Here is a 24,568-nt window from a genome sequence, read left to right on the forward strand (position 1 = left end):
GTAAACTGACACCTATTATAATGCGTGCACATGAGCCGCCTGGTGGTTAAAAATGTTCTTCCTTCAAAAATAAGGATGCTAGCTAAATTAACATGGAGATGTTTTAGTTTTGTTCCATTTCACGTATATATATTTTAAAAAATCAACGGTTCATAGAACTTAAAGTGGTTAATGAAAACCCAACGTTCGCAAAACCTGAACTTCAGAATGTTTCAGAGGAGATGCTTGCTCTGTATAAATAAAAACAGAAAATCTTCGACTTTAATCTTTGATTGTTTCTCTTTCCATGGGGTTTTCGACCTGAAACGTTGACCTTTTCTTTTTCCATGGGTGATGTCTGACCTACTTGAATTCTCCCGGCATTTTCTGTCTGCTTCAGATTTCTAGCATTTACAATCCTCCCCCCGTATGAATCTAGTGGTAAGATACCCCAGATAGTGCATTATTTATCACGCCACTCTGAAATATCCTAAAATATTTTACAACCCATAAGTATAGAAATATACGTTAGCTTAGAAAGGAACTTTGCCAGATTATTAGAACAACTGACCTTCCAAGTGATTCATTTGAGATGTTTAAAGATGCTTAATGGATTTGATGAGGATAATGGAAAAAAATCCGTCAGTGGGGAAAAAAATGCAGTACAAAAGTGGCATTACCCTATCATTAAAGCTAAATAATTCAAGGGCGGAGTCATACAAAAGGTTGTAGACGTGGAACATTTCTTTCCCAAATATAGATTCGAAATAACGTCAATAAAAGGTCCGTACAAAAAGCAACTCCCTCTAAAATATCAATCTAGATTACCAGCTTATATATCGGTGCACTGTGTTGAAAAATTTGTACATTAAAAAATCTTGCCATTATATTGACATATTATAACCCACAATCCTATTCATAGAATTCTACAAGTTCAATAGCAATAAATACAACTTTCCAAAGAGTTACTTGTGTTCCAATGGACCACCCCCTCCAATCTTCAGTTTTTTTGTCAACTTGTCATTGTCCTATTATTTTAGTTAAACGTTGTTGGAACATTGGGTGTATGGAATTGTATGCAATGTGAAGTGCCCACAGCAGTGACCAGCAATCAATCCATATTTTTTAGTATTTAATTTCATTTCCATTTTGTGGTCCTTTCCCTCCTACATGCAATTGGAAAGAAAAGCCTTAGATTAATGCAGGGACATAATTCAGATTAAACACCAACTATTAACTCTGTTAACTCACATCTTCCTATACTCTCCCTGATTTTGTATCTTTTGCTAGTTCAAGATTCTTCTTCTTCTTCACCACATCAGAACAATTTATTCAAATGGGAAGCAAGGGAGATGCCAACAACCATTTACATTAACTTTCAACTATGTTCTCCCGACCATCTCCACTAATTCCATAAATGCCAGTATGAATAAGCTGAATTCTTGTAAAGAAAAACAATTTGGCACATTAAGACTTCATATTCCATGTCTGCTGTGCTTTGAGGTATCTCCTGCATTCATTGTTGCTGTAACAATGAATAGAAATTGCATCCACATCAGCACATTCCTACTATTAGCATATTATGTCTATCTTCACGTGGGTCAGTATATTGGAAGTCACCTCAATTGTTGATGGGTCCCAGACCTAGTTCCTACTGCTGCAAGAAACACAAAATAAGCAGAGAAAGGATAAAAAAAACCTTCTATTTATGACTGCTCAAGTGCATGAATAAAATCTTACTAAATTACATTCTTGTAAATACCACATGCAAGCTGGTATGGGCCTTATTTGCCATTAAGTCAATAGCAGCAAGAATCTTTTCCAAACATCCAGAAGTATGACACCAAAACAGGACAAATCAGCAAACACAAATATAACCAAGTTCCTGAACATGGTGGAAGCAGGCTGCAAATGTCTTGTTAATGACAGTTTGCAGACAACATTTACACTTAAATCAAGAATATTAGCAATGAAGAAATAAAGGCTTAACTGATTCAAACTTTTATTTTGATTTATTGCAGAGAAGTGACTGAACAATTATTTGATAACATCAGTTCATCTACCAAGCAATCTGCAAAAATATGAAATTGTTACAGCAGTAACATTTATTTTTAAATTAAGCTAATATGAAAAAAATTCTAAAGTTACATCTTAACAGTTCCATTAAAAAACAGTTTTGGCATATAAAGCACAGAACTGTGCTTAAAAATCACTATCTTTACTCTGAGCTAAACAGTATTCAACTAAGTTAATACAAATTACAATATTTTGCTTAAATAGACAAGTTACAAGCCACCAGAAAGTTTCAAAGGGATAATAATTTTAAATTTCTCTTTTCAACTTTGTATGCTGTTTTTGAAGTGCTTGTCACAAACAATGCAATAAAATGTACAGCAGAACAAAGCATACTTTAGTTTTGCAAATACTCTACATGAATAATTCTATAACTTTGTTTTAAGTGAGAAAAACAAATTTAGTATGAAACTATTAATAGGAAATTGCTAATCAAAACAAGTATGTAAAAGTGCTCACTTATTTCATTGCAGTATATGTCCCCTTATATTTTTTTTGAACTTTAACTTAAGTGCAATATTACAGTTATTACCAGCAGTTATTTTCAAGACTTATTTATCTCTGTAGTACAGCAGGTATAATTTTAATGGCTCTGGTAAAGGCAAACTCAAGATCTTTTCTCGAAGCAGATATAATGGAGGCTCTGGTTTAAAGTCGCAGTACTCTTTTTCATCATCATCTCTCTGAACATCCTCCAAGTCCTCATTGTTATTGTTATCAAAAGGATTTGATATTCGACTTGCAAAGATCTGCTTATCAACCAAAACAATTGCATCCATTCGCCTTTTGCGGATCCGCCTTCGCTTAAACCTGGACGGAACCTTTGGAGGAACTCCATTATTTGCCTTGTCCTGATTTATTGTATTTTTAAGAGTCCGACGAATGCAGATCCGAGTTAATTCTTGGAGGCTTCCAACACTAACTGAAGCTGTGGAATCACAAATTTTTTTTAAAAAACAATTTGCATTTTTATAAACAATACATACTGGCATAAATTAAAACTGGTTTAGAAGCCATTAAAATGATCAACTTTTGGAGAACAATAGATCAGAGTGAGAAGATGGTTTATTTACTTTGAATGTAATGTGATATTGATTACCTCACTACTGGTAATTATTTTTACTTGATGTTGTGAAGTCTGAAACTAGTTTTTCATGTTGTCAAAAATAGTTTTTTGTCCATTTGATATGCAGGAGAACTTAAAAATATCCAAACTAAAATAAGTAGTAAATCTAACAAATACATTTCAAGTTAGGAGTGATTTTAAAAAAGGTAAATAAACTAATTACCACTTCATTGAGCAGTGTAAATAAAGGTCAGGTAGCTTTCTAGTAGAGTAGTTGAAATAAAATCTATTAGCATTTTAGAATAGATTTTGATCAGTATTTATAAAAGTTAAAAAAAGGATTGATGCAAGGGGCAAGGTAATGAAACCAAGTGTGATCATCAGCAAGCTACCTGGCCTCTTCAGAAATAACATATCTACAACATTTAACCAAAAAATCTTTAAAGTGCTGCACAGTTATCAAAGGATCTCCAAAAAGCAGAAAACCAAAACAAAAACACTTTTTTTAAAAAGGCAATGTTGCATGGTATTTCAGGTTTTTCAATGCCAGTGCCTCAAACAATCTGCTCCCAGAAGATTGGCAAGTAGTGCTTTTTAGGATACAACTTTTATAAATACTGATCAAAATCTATTCTAAAATGCTAATAGATTTTATTTCAACTCACTGCTGTCCATGTTATTGGGACTCCTGCTCCTGGTTCTTACAATGCTTTTCAAATTATCATCCTAGTGTCTGAATCACTCTATAGCTATCTCTAACCTTTGCCAGCCCCACAATTCATCTCCTACTCTGCCCCATCATTCACAGTTGTGTCATTCAGCTGCTCTGAAAACTCCTGCTTAGGCTCCATCATATTATTTTAAGATGCTTCCCAATCCCCCCAACATTGACCAACTTTTTGACCACTCCTCCTTCTATGGCTTGGTGCCCTTTCCTCACCCCCTCAATTACATCTTTGAGCAATGCCTTAGAATATTTTCTGCATGAAAATAGTGTGAAATAAATCCAAGTTGCTGTTATGACTCACTGCAACAAAATTAAGCTGTCAAGGGAAAATAGATACAATTTTATAATTCCATATAACTAGTACCTTTTCTTTCTTTCCAGCTAATAATTAACACATAGTACAAACACATTACCTTTTGTTTTTAAAGAAATTGACTGAACCTGCAGTGCTTAAATGTAGAGTTATGTTCTAAACAAAGAATTGCAATACAAATCTCATCAAACCTTCAAGTAAATGTTTTTAAACCAAATACATCTGTAAAGATTCATTTTATTTCTGCATTTAAAATCATATATAAAGTGACTATTTGGAGAAAATCAAACAAAACTGATTTTGCTCTGCAGCCATTTCTTTCAAAATAAATTATTGGTATCACAGAAGTTTAAAGCAGCAAGTCATCTGATCCTTTGTGTTAATGGCAGCTGAAAAGCTATGCTGCCTAATCCTCATGTCCAAGGTTACTGGAAAGTAAGTTTGTAAAATGTAGGTTTATAAAACTAATACATTTGTACAACATTACAATCACATCTATATTCTATCTACATAAATAAGTCTGAAATTCCCCTCTAGTCTTTGATCTTCTCAACATATACAGATCCAGGCTTATAATGTGTTTCTTGAAGAAACATGCAATTCTCAGTTAGTACAGCTCAACACTGCAAATGAGGCATGACAGCATCCTTATCCAATTCCAATGGAAAAGCACTTGGGTTCTGCTCAATATCTTTACAGATTAAGGCTGGGCATTAAGTCTGGTCTTGCCAGAGATGAACACATGAGTGAATAGACAAAAATCTTTATAATTTGTATTAGATTTAATACAAATGGTGGGTGACAGTCAGGGTGAATTCATTGGGCCAAAGGACCCATCTCCATGCTGTATGATTCTTTAATACCTTACAAAGAATGAAGATGACCCTATGCTGTATTTTTGTTTTAAAAGAGTACAGAATGCAGCCACAGTAGATTCAGTGAATATTCAAGGTGGTCTGTGAGATGCCAAATCAAGGGAGTTTGTCTTACGTAATATTGAGCTTTGAATATCGTGGGGCTGGACTGTAGCTGGTCAACAGTAACCCTCAAAATGCTAATGGTGGGGAATTCAGCAATAGTAATGTTGGAGATCAGATTATGAATAGATGGAGATGATCATGGCTTGGTGTTTGCATGGATTGAAAGTCATTTGTTGCATCTACTTGCAAGGGTTCAAGGATATGCCATTGGGGGGAGATGCAGAGAGGAATGGTGTAAATATCATAAATTATATACAAAAGAGAAATAAGTGAAGTAAGGCACTTATCACACTATAAAAAGGTAGGGCTTTACAATAGAAAAAGTATGTAATCATTCTCATTGCCCAGTTACGATGAAGGGTCTTTGATCCAAAATATTAACTCTGTTCCACTTCCCATAGATGTGGCCTGATCTGTTCAATATTTCCAGCATTTTCAGTTTCTATTTTAGATTTTCCAGCATCTGCAGGCATTTTGATATTTTGTTAGTTGTAATCATTCTCATTCCATGTTACCAAGATACTTTGTAAACTTCAACTAACCATAAGCATATTCAGTCAATCTGAATATTAACTACCCTGGTTACATAGGTAAGAAAACAACCACAATATTCACAGATAAGTGCTGCATTTGAAAGTAATTAATGTAACGTTAACATTCCATGAGAATTAATCAACAGGTACATTTGCCAACCATTAGATGAAGCACAATTCTACTTCTTTTCTGAAATCAGTGAAAGTCTAACTTAATTGTTGCACTGCTGAAGACTCAAGTTAAATTGTAAAGTTTGGTACTCTATAACCACAAATGCTACAAAAACTTTAGCTCCCAATTACACAGACAAGGCAAACCGGCATTTCATCAAGTTAAATTGCAAGCCAGATCTCCTCAGTCTACAAATATATATGTAATGTCATTTATGAAATCAGAAATCTTCCAAATGGTAGAAAAATACTTTGAACTTAAAGATGATGAGGTGCAGTGTAGTAGAGAAAAGAATTGTTTTCAGAATTACCTAATCATGCACTTATATACAAAAGCTCCCCAACTATCAAAGATTGCAGTCAACCTTTAAACAGCTGTGACTTTAAAAGTCAATTTTTAAGAATATTACAAATTCATGTAAAACATACAAATAAAAGTACAGATTGTTGACCTGTTGAAAAAGTAAAATGTGCAGGAAAAATATTTCTTGTACACAAGTACCTAACATTACAACATTAATCTCAATCACACAATTAAAAATAATCACAAGTTAATTACCATTTTTACCCATAGGAAAACCACTTCAATATTCCAATTCTTCCCTCTTGCATTCCCTTTGCTCACTGGTGGCAATCAACCATATGGTGTCTATTAACAAATAACTTGGATACAGTCCTAGCTTACACAAGAGTATTTTTGATACAATGAGGAGCCAAGGTGGGCAAGAGCAAGACCGAGCCTGTGAGAGCAATTTCCTGCAGTCTGAATGGTGAGGCTTGCTCCCATTGTCTCTCCTTTCCTCCACTGTACACAAACAGCAGCAACAATATGTCTCCTTCAACTACCACCCACTGGCCTTTCTCCTCTTATCCCCAGCTCCCCAACTGTCCCATAATCTCTGCTATCCCTTCTTAGTCCTTCACAGGGGACCCTTAACCAATTCAGCTCCTTAAACAAAATGAGAGCCAGAAGCAGGTATCTTACCTGAAATATTGTACTTTGGCAGGTGCTGAGGAAGCATGGAAAGAATTTGAGGTTTGAGCCAGACAACATGGAGGTCCAAACTTAAAACAAGATGGAGAAAATTTGGAACAGGTGGAGGGGAACAGTTTGGTCTAAGCCAGTCAATTTGGGAGGGTGGAGAACTAATTAGGGGTGCACATTGAAGCTTGGGGGTCAAGTGCAATTCCAACTACATTGTTTGTAAGCTCTGAATTCCCTTTACTTAATTAATTGAGACTTCTATTATTTATTCTAAAATATCCTTCATACCAGCAGGATTTCCTTAAGATTTTTTTTTTAATCATGACTCCAAAAATACAAAACCCCATAAGAAATATGGGCAATCCCCAAAAAGAAAAGTGATAGATATGAATTTACATTTGTACCTTTTACTCATGCAACAGCACATTTATGACAACACTGGACACTCATTGAGGAATGTGAATAAAGAGTAGTTAGATTGAAAGTACCAATTACTATAAAATTAAAATTTTCACCAAGTACAAAAGACTATCGATAAACTCAGACTGATAAAACTTACGTAATTGGACTGTTCGTACTTTCCCACCATCTGCATTACAAGGTTGGATTAGAGGAGCGAAGGAGACAGCCAAAATCTTTTCTGTTTCCCAAGTATTCAATCCCGTACGCATTATTTTAGTAAGCTGCAACAAAGAATCCAGAAATAATTTAAAGCTAAAATTAAAAATAACATTGAGGGGAAATTTCCAAAGAGCAATGAGTCCTAAACAATATGAAAAATCTATACATATGGGAACTTTGTTCACGTAATCTATTTCATTATAAACACCTTCTTTAATGTTAAGAGCTTTCCTCAACAGAAATTTGATATTTTTGAATGTCCATGTTGTTAGCTAATCAAAATTCAAGCTTTATGACACCATTTTTCTTTTCATTCATCAGTCACATTTTTAGCATATCATGAGTATTCAGAGTATGTAGTGGGAATTCAGACAGGCATCTCCAAAAGGACAGAATGGGGATTTGGGTGGTTGGTTGTTTAGTGAAAATAGAAAAGGAGGTGGAAAAGTTGAATTCAGACATGGTGAGGGAAACAGAAATCAAACTAGAGGAAGTTGCAAGTAAAGAAGCAGTAAGGGGGAAAGTCTTAAGATTATATTGATCATTTGAGTAATAGCAGATGCAATTTAATCATTACAAATGTGAAGCAATGCACTTTGAGAGTACCAATACGGGTAGGACATACACAATGAAAGGCAGGGCTCTCGGGAGTACCGAGGATCAGAGGAACCATCATGTACAAGTCCAAGGATCCCTGAAGACAGCAGCACAAGTGGACAAGGTGGTGAAGATGGGATACTTCCTTATTTTAGCAAGGGCATACAAGAGCAGGGATGTTATGGTACAACTTTATAAAACATTGGTTAGGCCACAGCTTGAGTGGCATGTACAGTTCTAGCCACACTATAGGAAGAATGTGATTGCATTGGAAAGGATGCAGAGAAGATTCACCAGGACTTTGCTTGGGATGGAGTGCTTTAGTTTTGAAGAGAAACTAGGTAAGCTGTATTTGTTTTCTTTGGAGCTAGCTTTTTTGGGGGGGGGGGGGGGGGGGGGGGGGAGGGAGGTGGGGTGCGCCTGATGGAGGGAGACAGAATTCAGAGGCATAGGTAGGATAGATAATAGGAAACTTCTTGCCATAGAAAAAGGGATCTTAGAACTGAACTGGAGGGTATAGGTTCTAGGGAAGAAGCAAGGGCTTTAAATGGGATCTGAGGAAGAACTGTTTCCATCCAGAGAAATGGTCAGAATCTGGAATGCACTACTTGAGTGGGTGGTGGAAGCAGGCACTCTCACAAAACTTCAGTATCTGGATGAGCACTAGAACCACCAAAATATAAAAGGCTACAGAACAAGTGCTGTTGTTTTTTTTTCCCATCTAACAGCTTCGGGTTTTGGTATGGGAGTAGATTTTTTTTATATAATAAAATATTTCAATTTTTTTTTCATTTATTAACTAACTTCTATATATGATTATTAATTTAGAGTATTGTAATCTAAGTATGATTTAATACAACATAGTATTTTTATTCTCTTTCTTGATGCATGTACTCTATTTTTTCATGAATTCAATAAAAATATTGTAAAAGAAAAGAAAGAACAATTGCTAGCAAATGGGACCAGTATTGATGGGCAATTGATGGTCACAATGGATATCGTGAATTGAAGGGTTGTTTTCTGTGCTCCATAACTCTAGATCTAGCTTCGTGGGAGTAGTGAATTTGGCAAGGGAGCTCAATGTTAGTGATGCCCATAAACAGCACCCTATTGTTGTCAAAGGCAAGGGTAGAGGGGCATGGAAACAAGATTTTAATGTAATGTTTTGTGAAAAAGTTAATCTATGGTTTAGCTCTGTATTCAGAATCATTCTGAGCACTGTGGAGTTTGGTAGAGTCATAAAGACACATACAGCACAGAAACAAGTCTTTTGGTCTATTGAGTCCACATTGACCTTCAAACACTCCATTTAGACTAATCCAACAATAATCCCATTTTCATTCTCACTTTCCTTCAAGATTCCCCCAGATTCTACCGCTCACCTATACATCAGCAATATGTAAAGCAATTTACAGTGGCTAATTAATCTATCAACTCACGGCTTTGGGGCATGGAGAAAACTGGAGTATCTAAGGGGAAACCCAAGTGATCACAAGGACCACATACAAACTCTACAAAGATAGCACCTGAGGTCAGGATTAAACCCAGATTAAACCACAATAGCTGCTCTACTGTGCCATTTCATAGAAGATAAGACCTGAGTGAACTTGATGTAGTCAAGAAAGATGTTGTGCCAAATACATTCATTTTCAAGTCTGTATTCCATGAGTGTGAGAGAGGCTATGAAATGCAGATTTGAATGACTGAGGGAATGAACAGATTTAATGGCTATATAAGTATCAGAGAATACAGCAGCAAAGACCAAAGAAATGGGAATGTGTAGCTGCAACTATTACTTGAAGAAAGGTGGGATGCAGAACAATTTACTTTCTTGGAGCCAAGACAAAAGAAAATTGAGTTGAAAGAATATGGAGGTAATGAGGGAAATACAAGGAAGTAACAAGATAGATATCTGTGATCAAGCCAAGTGTGTAGAGCTACAAGATGGTAAGATTAAAAATATAATGCAAATCCTGAAGGCATAACATTAGTTATCTTGAATTAATCCAAATTTAAACTTACCTTCTCTTCCAATGGCATGACAAGGATTCCACCAACTTTTATGAGATTTCTCATATACTCTTCATGATCTTTCTGAACACCTGCCCCACAGTAGACTCTGTCATACTGACGACTATCTGAAGCAATCTCTAGACAGTTACCCACCACAAAGGATGGCTCGCAGAATTCAAACCTAAGTTTATAAATCATATCACAAATATGGGAAAATTCTTTTAGTTCAGTTCATCTTGATAATAATCAACGTTTCTTGGATTAACAAGTTATGATTTCCTTGGAACTGTGGGAATCTTTGTTCTCCATGCACAAGTTATTTGAAAGGGAGTGTAGGTGAACTATGATCTAAAGGATAATAAAGTAGCAAGTTCAGAAAAGGGCAAGAAAGAATGCTAGGGCTCACATGGAAGTGAGCATAAGTGCAAATAAAATTAAATGAAAATAGATGAAAAGTAGTACTCTTTAGAAAAAAAAATTGTATTAGGTATTGAGATCTGTTGTGTATGTACCCAGATCTATCCATTTTTTAAAAAATAAGCTCACCAGTGAAAGTTATATGACTGTCATATTTTAAAAGGTAAAGGAATACAAAAAAATTAAGATTCTATGTAAACAAACTGATTTTGCCAAAAGCTGCAAAAATTCTGAGCAGCAATTAGATGTTTGAGCCATTAACAAGTGCATTGTAGGCATAGGAAAAGACTTAAAGACAGATTGAGATGTAATCATGATGAAAAAAAACCCACAAAACTAGAGCTGCACTCAAAAAAAAATGAATGTCTTCAGAGTAGATGTGATACAGCATTTAAAAAATATCACAACAACTTTGAGGGGAAATTGTGAATTCCATTACTTAATGAATTAACACAGGGCCATAACCTTTGTAATAATATTAGAAACATGATAAAGGCAGTTAAAAAGAATTTATCACAAGCAAGATCTAGTGGAATATGGAATATATGGCAAGTGGCAAAGAAGCCAAATAAATCAGAGTGCTTAAGCATAAAAGGTAACCACTGCTTTTTTGCTGTTTCTCTGTATTATTAAAGGATACAAATAAATAGTTAGGAAACAATTCCATTGCAGAATCAGCTCCACATTTGAAACTTCGTTCTATAAATTGCCCTCATCTTATTTATGTTTGCAAACAAGAGCAGAGCACAAGATTATTTGCTTCTATTTGCATAAACAAAATATGTACGTTGGTAATTAGCCTATTTTGCTAGTGCATTTATCGAGGGAAAATCATTGTTCTTGAGTCCACATTAGGAAATGCTTTTAATTGCCTATTCCACAGAATGGAATCATGTTTAAGCAGGAATAAAATGAAACACCCTGAATATTAGATTCAAGTTTGGTTGTTCTTCGAAAGATTATTACAAAGTATTTTTGTAAAGCTCACTAGCATGGAAAGGAATTATTCATGAAACTAAAGAACAGTAAAATTCAGATAATCCAGTATCCTAGGAACTTTGGTCGTGTTGGACTCAAAGATGTTCCCAACTACTGGATGCTACTCCTATTAATACTCAAACACACTTATTTCACCTTTAAAATAAAAACACATTACACAGTAGTACACACACTTTCCAGTGAAGGAACCAGAAAATATACAAGCACTTCTGACCCCAGCTCTGGCCACAAAAGTGACTTCTGGTGTTTCAGACCCCAAACCCTGCTACAGCCCCAAAGCCACCCCAAAGTCAGCTTTTGCCACATGTCCCACTTACACTCTGGACTCTGGCTCACATTACAGACTAACAAACAAGATAGAAGCCAGACCTTCAGGATTTCCAAACAATTGGATGCCAGATTATCAGAATTTTACTGTCTACAAATATTGGATTGGCCACCATTAAGCAAAATTAGCAATCCATGCCCTTGTGCTATCTTGTACAGGAATAGGCATTTTCAAACATTTAATACAATTTGAAATTGGTGTGGATTAATTATGTATTTGTGAAATTTGCATTGTCAAACCAAGCAACTTTACTTTTAGCACTGATTCTCCCTTCGTGTATAATCAATGAGAAATGTTTAGCTCATGGTCTAGAGTACTCACTTATCAAAGCTGTCACTATTCTTGATGAAATTCTCAAGTTTTTGGTTGGCATATTCGACAACATCAACATGAAGCTCTATTCCATGATTTACTCCAAAGGGCCCTGTGGGCAGAGGATTAATAGTTAGTAAAAGAACTGCAGTCAGGAAAGGAGATTAATCTGTTTAAATTTAATACAGAGGACCCGAAAGGTATTTCTTCTAAAGCCAAATTTTCTCATTTTTTATTTCATGATACAGGTTACATTTTAAAAAAAAGCATTAATACTGAACATGAGCTATAAACTATGTATTGGTAGAAAATGTAACAATTTTTAGAAAATACTAATTTTAATACAAATGCAGCAGTGTAATATTAAAATGAAGTGCTTACTAGCCATAATACAATTGCCCTACAGTTTATAACTACATATAAACACAACAGCTGCAGTAGTCAACTACTAAAAGTAATACAAATGAAAACCTTACTTCACAAGTGAAGCCATGTATTGATGGTAGAAAAGGGATTGTCTTACAAGAAAGGAAACCATCTCCAGTGAAATTGATTTATCCAATACTTTAACCATAATGATGTTTAGTAGTTCATCATTAAGTTGTACAAGGTGTTGGTGAGGCTGAATTTAGGGTATTGTGTGCAGTTCTGGTCACCTACCTACAGGAAAGATATCAATAAGCTTGAAAGAGTGCAGAGAAAATTTATAAGGATATTGCCAGGACTTGTGGGTCTGAGTTATCAGAAAAGGTTGAATACGATAGGACTTTATTCCTGGGAGTGCAGGAAAATGAGGGGAGATCTCAGAGGTATACAAAATTATGAGGGATATAGATAGGGTGAATGCATACAGGCCTTTTCCCCTAAGTTTGGGTGAGACTAGAACTAGAGGACATAGGTTTCGGGTGAAAGGTGAAATACAAGGGGAATCTGAGAGGGAACTTCTTCACTCAGAGGGTGGTGTGAGCGTGGAACGAGCTGCCAGTGGAAGTGGTAGATGCAGGTTCAATTGTAACATTTAAGAGAGGTTTGGATAGGTACATGGATGAGAGGGGTTTGGAGGAATATGGTCCAGGTGCAGGTAGATGGGACTAGGCAGAATATCAGGTTGGCATGGACTAGATGGGCCGAAGGGCTGTTGCTGTGGTGTAGTACTCTGACTATTAGTAATTGTTGATATGAACCATAAGTTTAGTCACATATTAAGCAAATGTTTAAATGGGACAAGAACTACAGCAACGAAGGATTATAATGCAATATGGATCATATTTGATCCAAGTTGCAAACTGGTCTTATGCAAGTTCTACATTATCATAACCCCATCCTTGCAATACAATGTTGAAAAACACCCAAACTGTGGAACATAAAATGCAGTGCCAATTTTGGCAAGTCACTAATGGCAATTTCTCTTAGATTTGTATCTCTAAAGAACAAAGGATGAGAAAAACTACTTGAATTTGTTTAGGATCTTTAACATTGGAAAATCATGCCAAGGTGTCTTGCACAAATAATTTTCCAACAAGATCTCACACAACTATACAACACCATATTTTGGTAAGTTGACCAAAAAATCTATGCCTCTGACTAAATTTAAGGAAATTAGAGAGCAAGAAGGGCACAGTGAAAAAATTCTGAAGATTAAAACTGAGACAGATGAAGGCTTAACTACTATTGGTGGAACAATAAAGGAGAAGGGGAAAGTGTATCAAAATGGAAATGAAGAAAGCATGAGGCACCAGCACTGGAGGGGGTACAAAAATTTGGAAGTTACAGAGAAATGGAGGGAGGAATCAATGGAAGGATTTGAAGAACACGATTAAGACTTTTAAAGTGAAAACAAGTAATCTGCTAGAGGAATTCAGCGGGTCGAGTTCCTTCAGCCGATGTTTGTTGCTCCAGATTCCAGCATCTGCAGTCTTGTGTCTTCATTTTAAAATGAAAACATTGCCAGACCAGGAACCAATGTAGATCAACCAGCATAGATCTAAAAGGTGAACTAGATGATGCACGTTAAGAATGTACTCAGCAGAGTTTTAGAAAATTCAGGTTATTGAAAGGTGGAAAAGCATATACTCAAGGTTGCAATTGATTGAACAATTTATTGTTCGTGAAATTAGTTGTTACTTTGATGCATGTCGCAGTTTTTTAAATAAACAAACAACTATAGTATGTTGCTTTTTAAAATGGCTATTTGGTATGTTACTGTACTTAATGGAAACCTTAAAACAAACTGTAACATGTTGGCTCACCTAAAATTAAACCAACCATTGTACTCAAATATCCCGTGCCACTTCCAAGATTCAGAAAGGACAATCCTGGCTGTAGGTCCAGTGCTTCCATTACTTCAGAGTAAATGCATGGTGCAGACAAATGGATATTACCATTTTTCCAAGCCAAGTCTTTATAGGCATTATCTTTGTAAATTTCCAAGTAATAATCTGCGCGATCTATGGCTCGGAAAGCTTGCTCTACTACGTCTGTTCGGATGTAGTGTGCTTCTTTCAGATTGTCAATTAAATCATCATTGTCTTCACCAGCACTCACAGCACCTCCCATCTTTTTTCAGCTGTTAAAACTGAATTTAAAGAAATTATTAAGTAATACACAGGACCATAAAAAACTTCTCATTGTAATTCAACAATACATTAATGTTGAGCAAGACTACTGACATTCATGAAACTAAATTTTGCACTTTAAATTGGTATTTGCTAACATATTCTTCAGCTACCACCAAAATAGTGCTACACCAAATAGCCAGAGCAGCAGAGGGGAGGAGCTAGCAGCATTTTTTTGTTAAAGTTGTGTGACTGGGTAAGTGTATGGCAACTCAGCCAATAAAAGTAAGGTAGGGTAAAACAGAGTGGCCATTGTAGGAATGGGAATCTGAGGCTTTGGCTCAAGAGGCTTCAGTGAGGAGGCACAGGTGACTAGCAGGTAAGAACAGGCAAGGTTTTTTTTAAATATAGTAAACAAACACCAAATTACAACTAATTAAACAAAGTAGGGATGCAGGATCAGGTGATGTGTTGTAGCTGCATGATGTAGGAGCTGGTGGACCCCCACCATGGTTCCTGGTGACCACACCTAAAGTGTTGGTTGCTCGAGGAACTCTGGCTCAAAGCTAATGACCAGGAATCTGAGCTTCAAACACTGCAATACATCGAGTGGGGGTGGAAAGAGCTACCTGGACATTGTGTTTCAGGAGGCAGTCACACTCATTAGATTAAATAATTCAAATACAGTCTGTGGTCAGGGACAAGAGGGTGTGACTGTGAGTGAGGCAGGTAGGGGGACCCAAGAGGTAGTGCCAGAGGATCCTCAGCCCTTGAGCTTCTCCAACAGGTCTGAGATTCTTGCTCCCTGTGCAGATGAAAGTGGAGGCTGTAGGAAGGATAAGCAACTGAACCGTAGCACTGTGGTTCAGGAAGCCATTCAAGAGGGGGCAAAGAAGAGAAATGTAGTTGCGATTGGGGATAGTATAGTCAGGGAAATAGACAATTCTCTGTTGCAAGGATCAAGAGCCCCGAAAGCTGCATTGCCTGCCTGGTGCCTGGGTTCAGGACATCTCATCTGACCTGCAGAGGAATTTGGAATGAGAGGGGAAAGATCCAGTTGTTGTGGTCCAAGTGGGTACTAATGACATAGGTAGAACAAGGAAAAAAAAAGAGGTTCTTCTGAGGAAATTTGAGTAGCTGGGGACTAAATTAAAAAACAGAACCAAAAAAGGTAATAACCTCTGGATTGCTACTTGAACAATGTAAATTGGCACAGGATCAATAAGATCAGAGTTAAATGCGTGGCTCAAAGATTGGTGTGGGAGAAGTGGGTTTGAATTCGTGGGACATTGGCACCAGTATTGGGGAAGAAGGGAGCTGTTCCAATGGGAAAGGCTCCACTTGAACCATGCTGGGACCAGTGTACTGGTGAATTGCATAACTAGGGCTGTGGATACGGCTTTAAACTAAATAGTGGGGGGGCGGATTCAACAGGTTGGAAAAGTATAGATAAAGTAAAAAGGGAAGGAGAGTGCAGGAGAGGTTACTGAAGTCTCCAGAATAAAAAAAAGCCAAAGTGTAGAAAAGGAAAAGAATTTAACTTCAGGCAATGTGGAGACAAATTTGAGAAGGGTGGTGAATACAGGACAAGGTGTTACATTTGAATGCATGCAGTACATGAAATAAGGTAGGCTAGCTTAGTGCAGTTAGAAACCTGCAGGTATGACGTTGTGGGCATCAGAGTTGTGACTGAAAGAAAATCACAGCTGGGAGCTGAACATCCAAGGATAAAAATCCTATCGAAAAGATGGGCAGATGGATGGAGTGGCTCTGTTGGTAAAAAAAATGAAATCAAATCCCTAGCAAGTGACATCAGAAGATGTAGAATCCTTGCGGGTAGAGTTAAGAAACTGCAAGGGTAAAAACTCCCTGATGGGAGTTATATACAGGCCTCCAAATAATAGCCAGGATATAGGGTACAAACTGCAACAGGAGATGTAAAAAGGGCAATGTTACAGTGGTCATGGGGGATTTCCATGTGCAGGTAGATTGGGAAAATCAGATTGGTACTGGATTCTAAGAGGAGGAATTTATAGAATGTCTACAAGATGGCTTTTAGAGCAGGTTATGGTTAAGCCCTCTGGGGAAAAGGCAATTCTAGATTTGGTGTTGTGCAATGAACCAGATTTTATTAGGGAGCTAAAGGTAAGGGAACCTTTGGGAGGCAGTGATCATAATATGATAGAATTCACCGTGCAGTTTGAGAGGGAGAAGATAAAATCTGATGTATTGATATTAGTTGAGTAACGGTAACTACAAAGGCATGAGAGAGGAGCTGGCCAAAGTTGATTGGAAGGGGACCCTAGCAGGATGACAGTAGAGCAGCAATGGCAGGAGTTTTCTGTGAGTAACTTGGAAGATGCAGGAGCAGTTCATTCCAAAGCAGCAGCAACATTCTAAAGGGAGGACGAGGTAACTGGCTGACAAGGGAAGTCAAAGACAGCATAAGCAAATGAGGGCATACAACATTGCAAAAATTAGTGGGAAGCTAGAGACTTGAAGCTTTTACAAACAACAGAAGGCAAAAAAAAAGCAATAAGGGGAGAAAAAATAAAATAAAGGTAAGCTAGCCAATAATAAGTTTTTTTTCCCCCAGATATAAAGAGTAAGAGGCAAGAATGGACATTGGACAACTGGAAAATGATACTGGAAAGATAGTAATGGAGAACAAAGAAATGGCAGATGACCTGAATAAGCATTTTGCATTAGTCTTCACTGTGGAAGACACCAGCACCATTCCAGAAATTTGAGAGAGTCAGGGAACAGAAGCGAGTGTAGTCGCTATTACTAAGGGGAAGGTGCTTGGGAGACTGAAAGGTCTGAAGGCAGATAAGTCACCTGGACCGGATGGACTACACCCCAGGATTCTGAACAAGGTAGCTGAAGAGATTGTGGAGGCATTAGTAGTGATCTTTGAAGAATCACTAGTTTCAGCAATGGTTTCAGAAGACTGGAAAATCACAAATGTCACTCCACTCTTTAAGAAGGGAGGGAGGTAAAAGACAGGAAATTATAGGCCAGTTAGCCTGACTTCAGTGGTTGGTAGATATTAGAGTCCATTATTAACGATGAGGTTTCAGGATACTTGAAAGCACATGATAAAATAGGCTGAAGTCAGCATGGTTTCCTTAAGACCAGATCTTGCCCGAAATCTGTTGGAATTCTTTGAGGAAGTAACAGGCAGGATAGACAAAGGAGTCAGTGGATGTTGTTTACTTGGATTTTCAGAAGGCCTTTGACAAGGTGCCACATGAAGCTGTTAAACAAGATAGGAGCCCATGGTATTACAGGAAAGGTACTAGCATGGATTGAAGATTGGTGGACTGGCAGAAAGCAAAGAATGGGAATTAAGGGGGCCTTTTCTGGCTGGCTGCCAGTGACTAGTGGTGTTCTGCAGAGGTCTGTGTTGGGTCCACTACTTTTCACGTTATAGGTTAATGATCTGGATGATGGAATTGATGGCTTTGTGGCCAAGTTTGCAGATGATACAAAGATGGCCAGAGGGGCAGGTAGTGTTGAGGAAGCAGGGAGTTTGCAAAAGGACTTGGACAGGTTTGGAGAATGAGCAAAGAAGTGGCAGATGGAATACAGCGTAGGGAAGTGTATAATCATGCTCTTTTGTAGAAGAAATAAAGGCATAGACTATTTTCTAAATGGGGAGTGAATTCAGAAATCAGAGGTGCAAAGGGATTTGGGAGTCCTAGAGCAGGATTCCCTAAAGGTTAACTTGCAGGTTGAGTCGGTGGTAAGGAAGGCAATGCAACGTTAGCATTCATTTCGAGAGGACTAGAACAATAAGGATGTAATGCTGAGGCCTTAAGGCATTGGTCAGACCATATTTGGAATATTGAGAGCAGTTTAGGGCCCTATATCTAAGGAATGATGTGCTGGCATTGGAGATAGTCCAGAGGAGCTTTACAAGAATGATCCCAGGAATGAAAGGGTTAACACATGAGGAGCGTTTGATGGCTCTGGGCCTGTACTCACTGGAGTTTAGAGGGGTGGGGGTGGGGGTGGGGGTGGGGAATCTCATTGAAACCTATTGAATATTGAAAGTCCTGGATAGTGGACAGAGGCAGTTTTCAGTAGTGGGAGAGTCTAGGACCAGAGGGCACAGCCTCAGAATAGAAGGACGTCCCTTTAGAACAGATGAAGAGAAATCTTTCGCCAGAGGGTGATGAATCTGTGGAATTCATTGCCACAGACTGCTGTGGGGGTCAAGTCATTGGGTATATTTAAAGCAGAGGTTGATAGGTTCTTGATTAGTAAGGGTGTCAAAGATTACATAGAACATTAGAGCACAGTACAGGCCCTTCAGCCCATGATGTTGTGCTGACATTTTATGCTGCTCTAATATCTATCTAACCCTTCCCTCCCACATAACCCTCCATTTCTCTCATTCATGTGGCTATTTAAGAGTCTCTTAAATGTCCCTAATGTATCTGCCCCCACATCCTCTGCTGGTAGTGTGTTCCACGCACCTATGCTCTGCTTTTTAAACAAAATTCCTCTGACATCCCCCTTATACCTTCCTCCAATCACCTTAAAATTATGTGCCCTTGTGTTAGCCATTTTTGCCCTGGGAAGAAGTCCCTGACTGTTCACTCAATCTATGTCTTATCTTGTACACCTCCATCAAGCCACCTCTCATCCTCCTTCTCTCCAAAGAGAAAAGCCCTAGCTCACTCAACCTATCCTCCTAAGACATGCTCTCCAATCCAGGCAGCATCCTGGTAAATTTCTTTTGTACCCTCTCTGAAGCTTCCACATCCTTCCTATGAGGTGACCAGAACTGAACACAATGCTCCAAGTGTGGTCTAACCAGAGTTTTTTTTAAAAAGAGCTGCAACGTTACCTTGCAGCTCTTGAACTCAATACCCTGACTAATGAAGGCCAACATACCATACACCTTCTCAACAACCCTATTGACCTGTGCGGCAACCTTGAGGGATCTATGGACGTGGACCCCAGGATCCTCCACACTGCTAAGAGTCCTGCCATTAACCTTGTATTCTGCCTTCAAATCAGATCTTCCAAAGTGTATCACTTCACACTTTACCAGGTTGAACTCCATCTGCCACTTCTCAGCCCAGCTCTGCATCCTATCAATGTCCTGTTGTAATCTACAGCAACTTTCTACACTATCCACAACACCACCAACCTTTGTGTCATCAGCAAACTTACTAACCCACCCTTCCACATCCTCACCCAAGTCATTTATAAAAAAAAATCACAAAGAGCAGGGGTCCCAGAACAGATCCCTGCAGAACACCACTGGTCACCGGCCTCCAGGCAGAATACGCTCCATCTACCACGACCCTGTCTTCTATGGGCGAGCCAATTCTGAATCCACACAGCTAAGTTTCCCTGGATTCCATGCCTCCTGACTTTCTGAATAAGCCTTCCATGAGGAACCTTATCAAACACCTTAAAATCCATGTACACCACATCCACTGTTCTACCTTCATCAATGTGCTTTGTCACATCCTCAAAGAAATCAATCAGGCTAGTGAGGCATGACTGCCCCTCAAAGCCATGCTGACTGTCCCTGATCAGCTTATGCTTCTCCAAATGCCCATAAATCCAGCCTCTAAGAATCTTCTCCAGTAATTTGCCCACCACTGAAGTAAAACTCACTGGCCTGCAACTCCCAGGGTTATCCCTACTCCCTCCCTTCTTGGAAGAAGGAACGACATTTGCCACCCTCCAATCATCTGGCACTACTTCTGTGGCCAGTGAGGATGCAAAGATCATCACCAAAGGTGCAGCAATCTCTTCCCTCACTTCCTGTAATAAACTTGGCTATATCCTGTCCAGCCCTGGTGACTTATCTATCCTAATGTTTTTCCAAAAGTTCCAACATATCCTCTTTCCTCATGTCAACATGCCCTAGCATATCAGCCTGTTGTATGCCATTCTCACAAACATTAATGTCTCTCAATGGTGAACACTGAAGCAAAGTATTCATTAAGGACCTTCCCTACCTCTTCTGACTCCAGGCATGTTTCTTCTTTTATCCCCAATTGGTCCTACTCTCACCAAGGCCTTCTCATGCTCTCCTGTCCATTCTTAAGCTCCCTCTTGGCTATCTTGTAACTCTCCAGAGTCCTGTATGATCTTTGCTTTCTAACCCTTAGGTAAGCTTCTTTCTTCCTCTTGACAAGATATTCTATCTCTTGTCAACCATGGTTCCTTCAGTTTACCATCCTTACCCTGCCTCAATGGGACAAACCTATCCAGAACCCCATGCAAGTACTCCCAAAACAACCTCCACATTTCCTCTGTGCACTTCCCCAAGAACATCTGTTCCCAATTTACGCTCCCAAGTTCTTGTCTAATAGCATCATAATTCCCCCTTCCCTAATTAAATACTTTTGCATATTGTCTGCTCCTATCCCCCTCCCAGGCTATGGTAAAGTTCAAGGAATTATGGTCACTGTTTCCTGGTTACAGGGAGAAGGCAGGAGAATGGGATTGATGGGGGAAAAATAAAATCAGCCATAATTGAATGGCGGAGCAGGCTCGACGGGCTAAATGGCCTAATTCTCCTCCTATGTCTTACGGTCAATTGCCTACTCAAATCTTCACTCTTTTTCTATGGCATTTTTCTGTACCAAGCAAAAATTTAATATAAATCCTAGCAAATTATGATATTCAGCCTTTTTGGAAAATACCTTACCAACCATATTAAAGTTATTTTCAAGTAGCTGTGCTAATAAAGTTTAGTTGTATCAACTGCATTGGTGGCAGGGTTTAGAAACCACAAGAAGAGAGATAACTTAAGAGTCTGATTTCACATACATTAACTTGACAGGTGACTGCCAACTACAAATCAAGCACAACTAAAATGGCTTCCTACTGCAATGAATTTTTGATTGGGTGAAAATTGACTGCTAACACAAAGATGGACTGCATGATCAAGGAACATCCCAGAATGATTACTAGCAATCAAAAACACATATTTTGGGCTCTACACTCTTAATGAACAGATTTTTAAAATCAGCATGAGCTAGTAAAGCAGTAGCCTTGGAATGCAAACCATTCCCTTATCCAATTAATGACAAAAGCTGTGATAACAGATCAACAGTCTCATTGCCAATTACTTTAAATTCCAATTACATTATAGAATTCCATAAACTATTATAACTGTTAATGGTAGCTTATTCTGAACAATCACTTGCAGAATTTCTATGAACTATACAACAATAATTTAAGTACTTAATTATTTCCTGGGTCTATGAATTATCTTTGTATTGCTTCAAATGCTATGAAAAGCATAAAAAAAACTACTTATGCGTTGCCTCAGCAGCTTAATGGATAGGACTTTTTTTCCTAATATTTATGGATCAGATGGTCCCAGACTCAATGCCCACTCCAAGGCAAGTCAGCTGATCTTGGGGAATGCTGGTCTTCAGCCCTAACTTATTATTCAGTGACATTGAACTGCTAAGGTTTGTGCATGGTCAACAGAATCATGTTGTTTTGTTACCTTACACAAGCAAGTACCCACTCAAACTTCCTGCTATTAGGAAGATAGACTGAGCTTTTGGGGATTGTGCCAACAGTCAGTTCCTTCAGGAAACAGGAGAGGCAAAACTAAAAATAGAAATCCTCTGTGCATTAACACCAGACCTCTAAACACTGCAACTCTCCCATTTGTAACCTTCTGTTCATATTGTTGCCAAATTGGCTTGTCATCATATAAAATTAGCCACTACTCCTGCAAAGTAACTCAGGACTTCACAATATTTTCCTTTTGTTTCTTTTTCAATCAAGTCTCTTCCCAACACCCTCCCAAAACACCAATCTTCAACCAATTGACATACATGCCCTGACCAATGCTTGCTTGTCCATTACTTCTTCATGCCACTTCAGCATTCGTTACTTGGTTCTCCTGGCTTACACCAAACATCTTTCTTCCACATCAGTTTCCAATTTCTGCCACAATGTGTCTAAAATTATACAATATATTATTTCAGTTAATCCATGCAGCATTTCTCATAGGTTTTTGAAAATGATTATCAAGGGCCTGATCCAACAACAATTAAAAACAAGAGAACTTTTGATAAGCAAATCAAAAAAGTTTTTTTTAAAAAGAAACTAGATAATCCAAGCAAGCAGATGATCAAATATTTTAACTGAAAAGCCACAAAATTCAAAAAATACGTGGTAATCATTTTGCAATGTAGTTGGGACCAGAGACAAACTATGAAAAAACATATCTAGCCCACACAAAAAAGCTACTCGCGTGATTCCATATGCAAGACTGAATGAATGTGTGCCAAAGCTAAACTCATTTTTTAACCTCACCAAGAACTCACTCAATTGCATTTTCAATTCTGGACCCCCAATTATAATTTGAAATCCACCAAAGCAGCAAGCAGAATTTAAAAGCAACAGATCTCTCCTTAAATAAAATATTAACTTTGTAATATAGTGTTTAATTACCAGAGTGGCAGGCAGAAAAGTCACCATTAGAAAACACCTAATTTTAACTGCAAGGATTATAGTTCACGTAAGTTGCTAAGTATCTTTGTGATTTAGTTACGTGTCAAAGGGAGGGCTTGTTCCGCTTCAAAACAACAGCTCAAGAAGAAATTAGATTTTGTTTTACCTATATTATACAAGAGAATCAAGATTTCAGCAATTCTGTAGCCACTTTGACCTCCAAATAGCAATGTAACCAGGATTTAGGCCTCAAGATGATATTTTACTTTATCTTGCAAGTCATATGTAAATAAATATATGCACTAGCAAACTAAAGTCAAGATTATACACTGTATTCTTATCAACTAAAAATCACAATATATAAATAATAAAGACAATATTATTTATTCTTTGAAATAAACTGCTTTACATGCTCTCGTCCATGGATTATAAAGCAACATGTGTGATATTTACTGAATGTGAGAGCTTGAGAGGACCCACATTGTGTCTTACATTGTCCATAATGAAAAAGCACGGGGATTCAAAAGACTCGGTAGTCTATCCAGCCAGTCTCACCTCATGAGCCACCCCTTTCCCTCAAGTGTCAACTCAATTCTCAATCTTCAACACTACTTGCTTTCCCAGACTTACAGGAAAGACTATTAACTTTGAGTATTAACATGTGAGAGAAGCGTGTTAAATCTGAACTACCCATGTGCTTGCCTCCTCCTAAATTCCTACATGCTCTTGGGTATATGGTAATCCCAAACATATCATCGAGGTCAAGAATCGGGAGTTCTCAAAGTAACCAATACCATGTCCTGCGACATCTTCATCTAACTCAAATGCCCAAGACTACGTAATCAGCTTGACGGTGCTTCCTGAACTGCCTCCAGTTATCTTGCCGTAGCGGGACAATGTATAAGCGCAGGTTTTAAGTGATTCCTGCGGCAGGGCATGGTCAACATTTTGTTGTTGCAGCTCTGCCGGCTACTCCCCGTCTGGCCTGTCGGCGGCGCTGTACCTCGCCTGTCCCGAGCCGCGAACATTGAGCCCGCAACACAACACAACGGGGCCGCCGCAACGACATTTCCCCGCTACCGGCCGGGCTTTGGCATGTATTCTTTTCCATTTCCTCTTCATGTCACAGCACAAGCGTCGAGGAGACGGCGGGCACAGGCTCGCAGCTTACCACGTCACGCCGTCTGAGCTCTTTTGTCAAACTGCCGTTCAGCACTCAGCTCACTTCACCATGTAAACACTGAGCAGTGACGGCAATAGGAAGTGCGTCAGCCGCATGCAAATTTTAGGGAAATATATGCTAATAAAGAAAGAGCGCCTGCGCAGTGTAGATGTTTTGGGCTGCTGTCGATTGGATGGTATGTCCTGTATTGTGCTGTGTTTCAAAAGTTTCTAATGACCAAAATTAAAACATTTATACAATGTTTATATATAATACAGGCAAATATATG

The 24,568-nt window shown here is 38.2% G+C and overlaps 1 protein-coding gene across 3 annotated transcripts; it reads right to left on the reverse strand.

The window, feature by feature from the left end:
* Nucleotides 1-1,965: 1,965 nt before the first annotated feature.
* LOC127578887 (protein-L-isoaspartate O-methyltransferase domain-containing protein 2-like) lies at nt 1,966-24,387 on the reverse strand. Of its 3 annotated transcripts, none has more exons than XM_052031426.1 (7): nt 24,289-24,387; nt 22,496-22,621; nt 14,364-14,689; nt 12,124-12,226; nt 10,068-10,239; nt 7,387-7,510; nt 1,966-2,980 (listed from the first exon to the last, which is right to left on the reverse strand). In XM_052031426.1, the coding sequence occupies exons 3-7, from the start codon at nt 14,668-14,670 to the stop codon at nt 2,604-2,606; spliced, it is 1,083 nt and encodes a 360-aa protein (XP_051887386.1). In that variant the 5' UTR covers nt 14,671-14,689; nt 22,496-22,621; nt 24,289-24,387; the 3' UTR covers nt 1,966-2,603. The 3 variants fall into 3 exon arrangements, with proteins under 3 accessions (XP_051887386.1, XP_051887385.1, XP_051887384.1); XM_052031424.1 differs by having other exon boundaries at nt 1,975-2,980; nt 22,506-22,621; nt 24,289-24,362; XM_052031425.1 differs by lacking the exon at nt 22,496-22,621 and having other exon boundaries at nt 1,968-2,980; nt 24,289-24,384.
* Nucleotides 24,388-24,568: the final 181 nt, after the last annotated feature.

The sequence above is a fragment of the Pristis pectinata genome, chromosome 16 (genome assembly GCF_009764475.1).
Source record: "Pristis pectinata isolate sPriPec2 chromosome 16, sPriPec2.1.pri, whole genome shotgun sequence".
Lineage (NCBI taxonomy): Eukaryota > Metazoa > Chordata > Chondrichthyes > Rhinopristiformes > Pristidae > Pristis > Pristis pectinata.

Coding starts and splice junctions, on each gene's coding strand:
- LOC127578887 (XM_052031426.1), bottom strand. CDS start 14,670: ATGGGAGGTGCTGTGAGTGCTGGTGAAGACAATGATGATTTAATTGAC. Junction 12,227..14,363: donor AATGGTTGGTTTAATTTTAG/GTGAGCCAACAT, acceptor CTCTGCCCACAG/GGCCCTTTGGAGTAAATCAT. Junction 7,511..10,067: donor TCATGCCATTGGAAGAGAAG/GTAAGTTTAAAT, acceptor TCTTTGTTGCAG/CTTACTAAAATAATGCGTAC.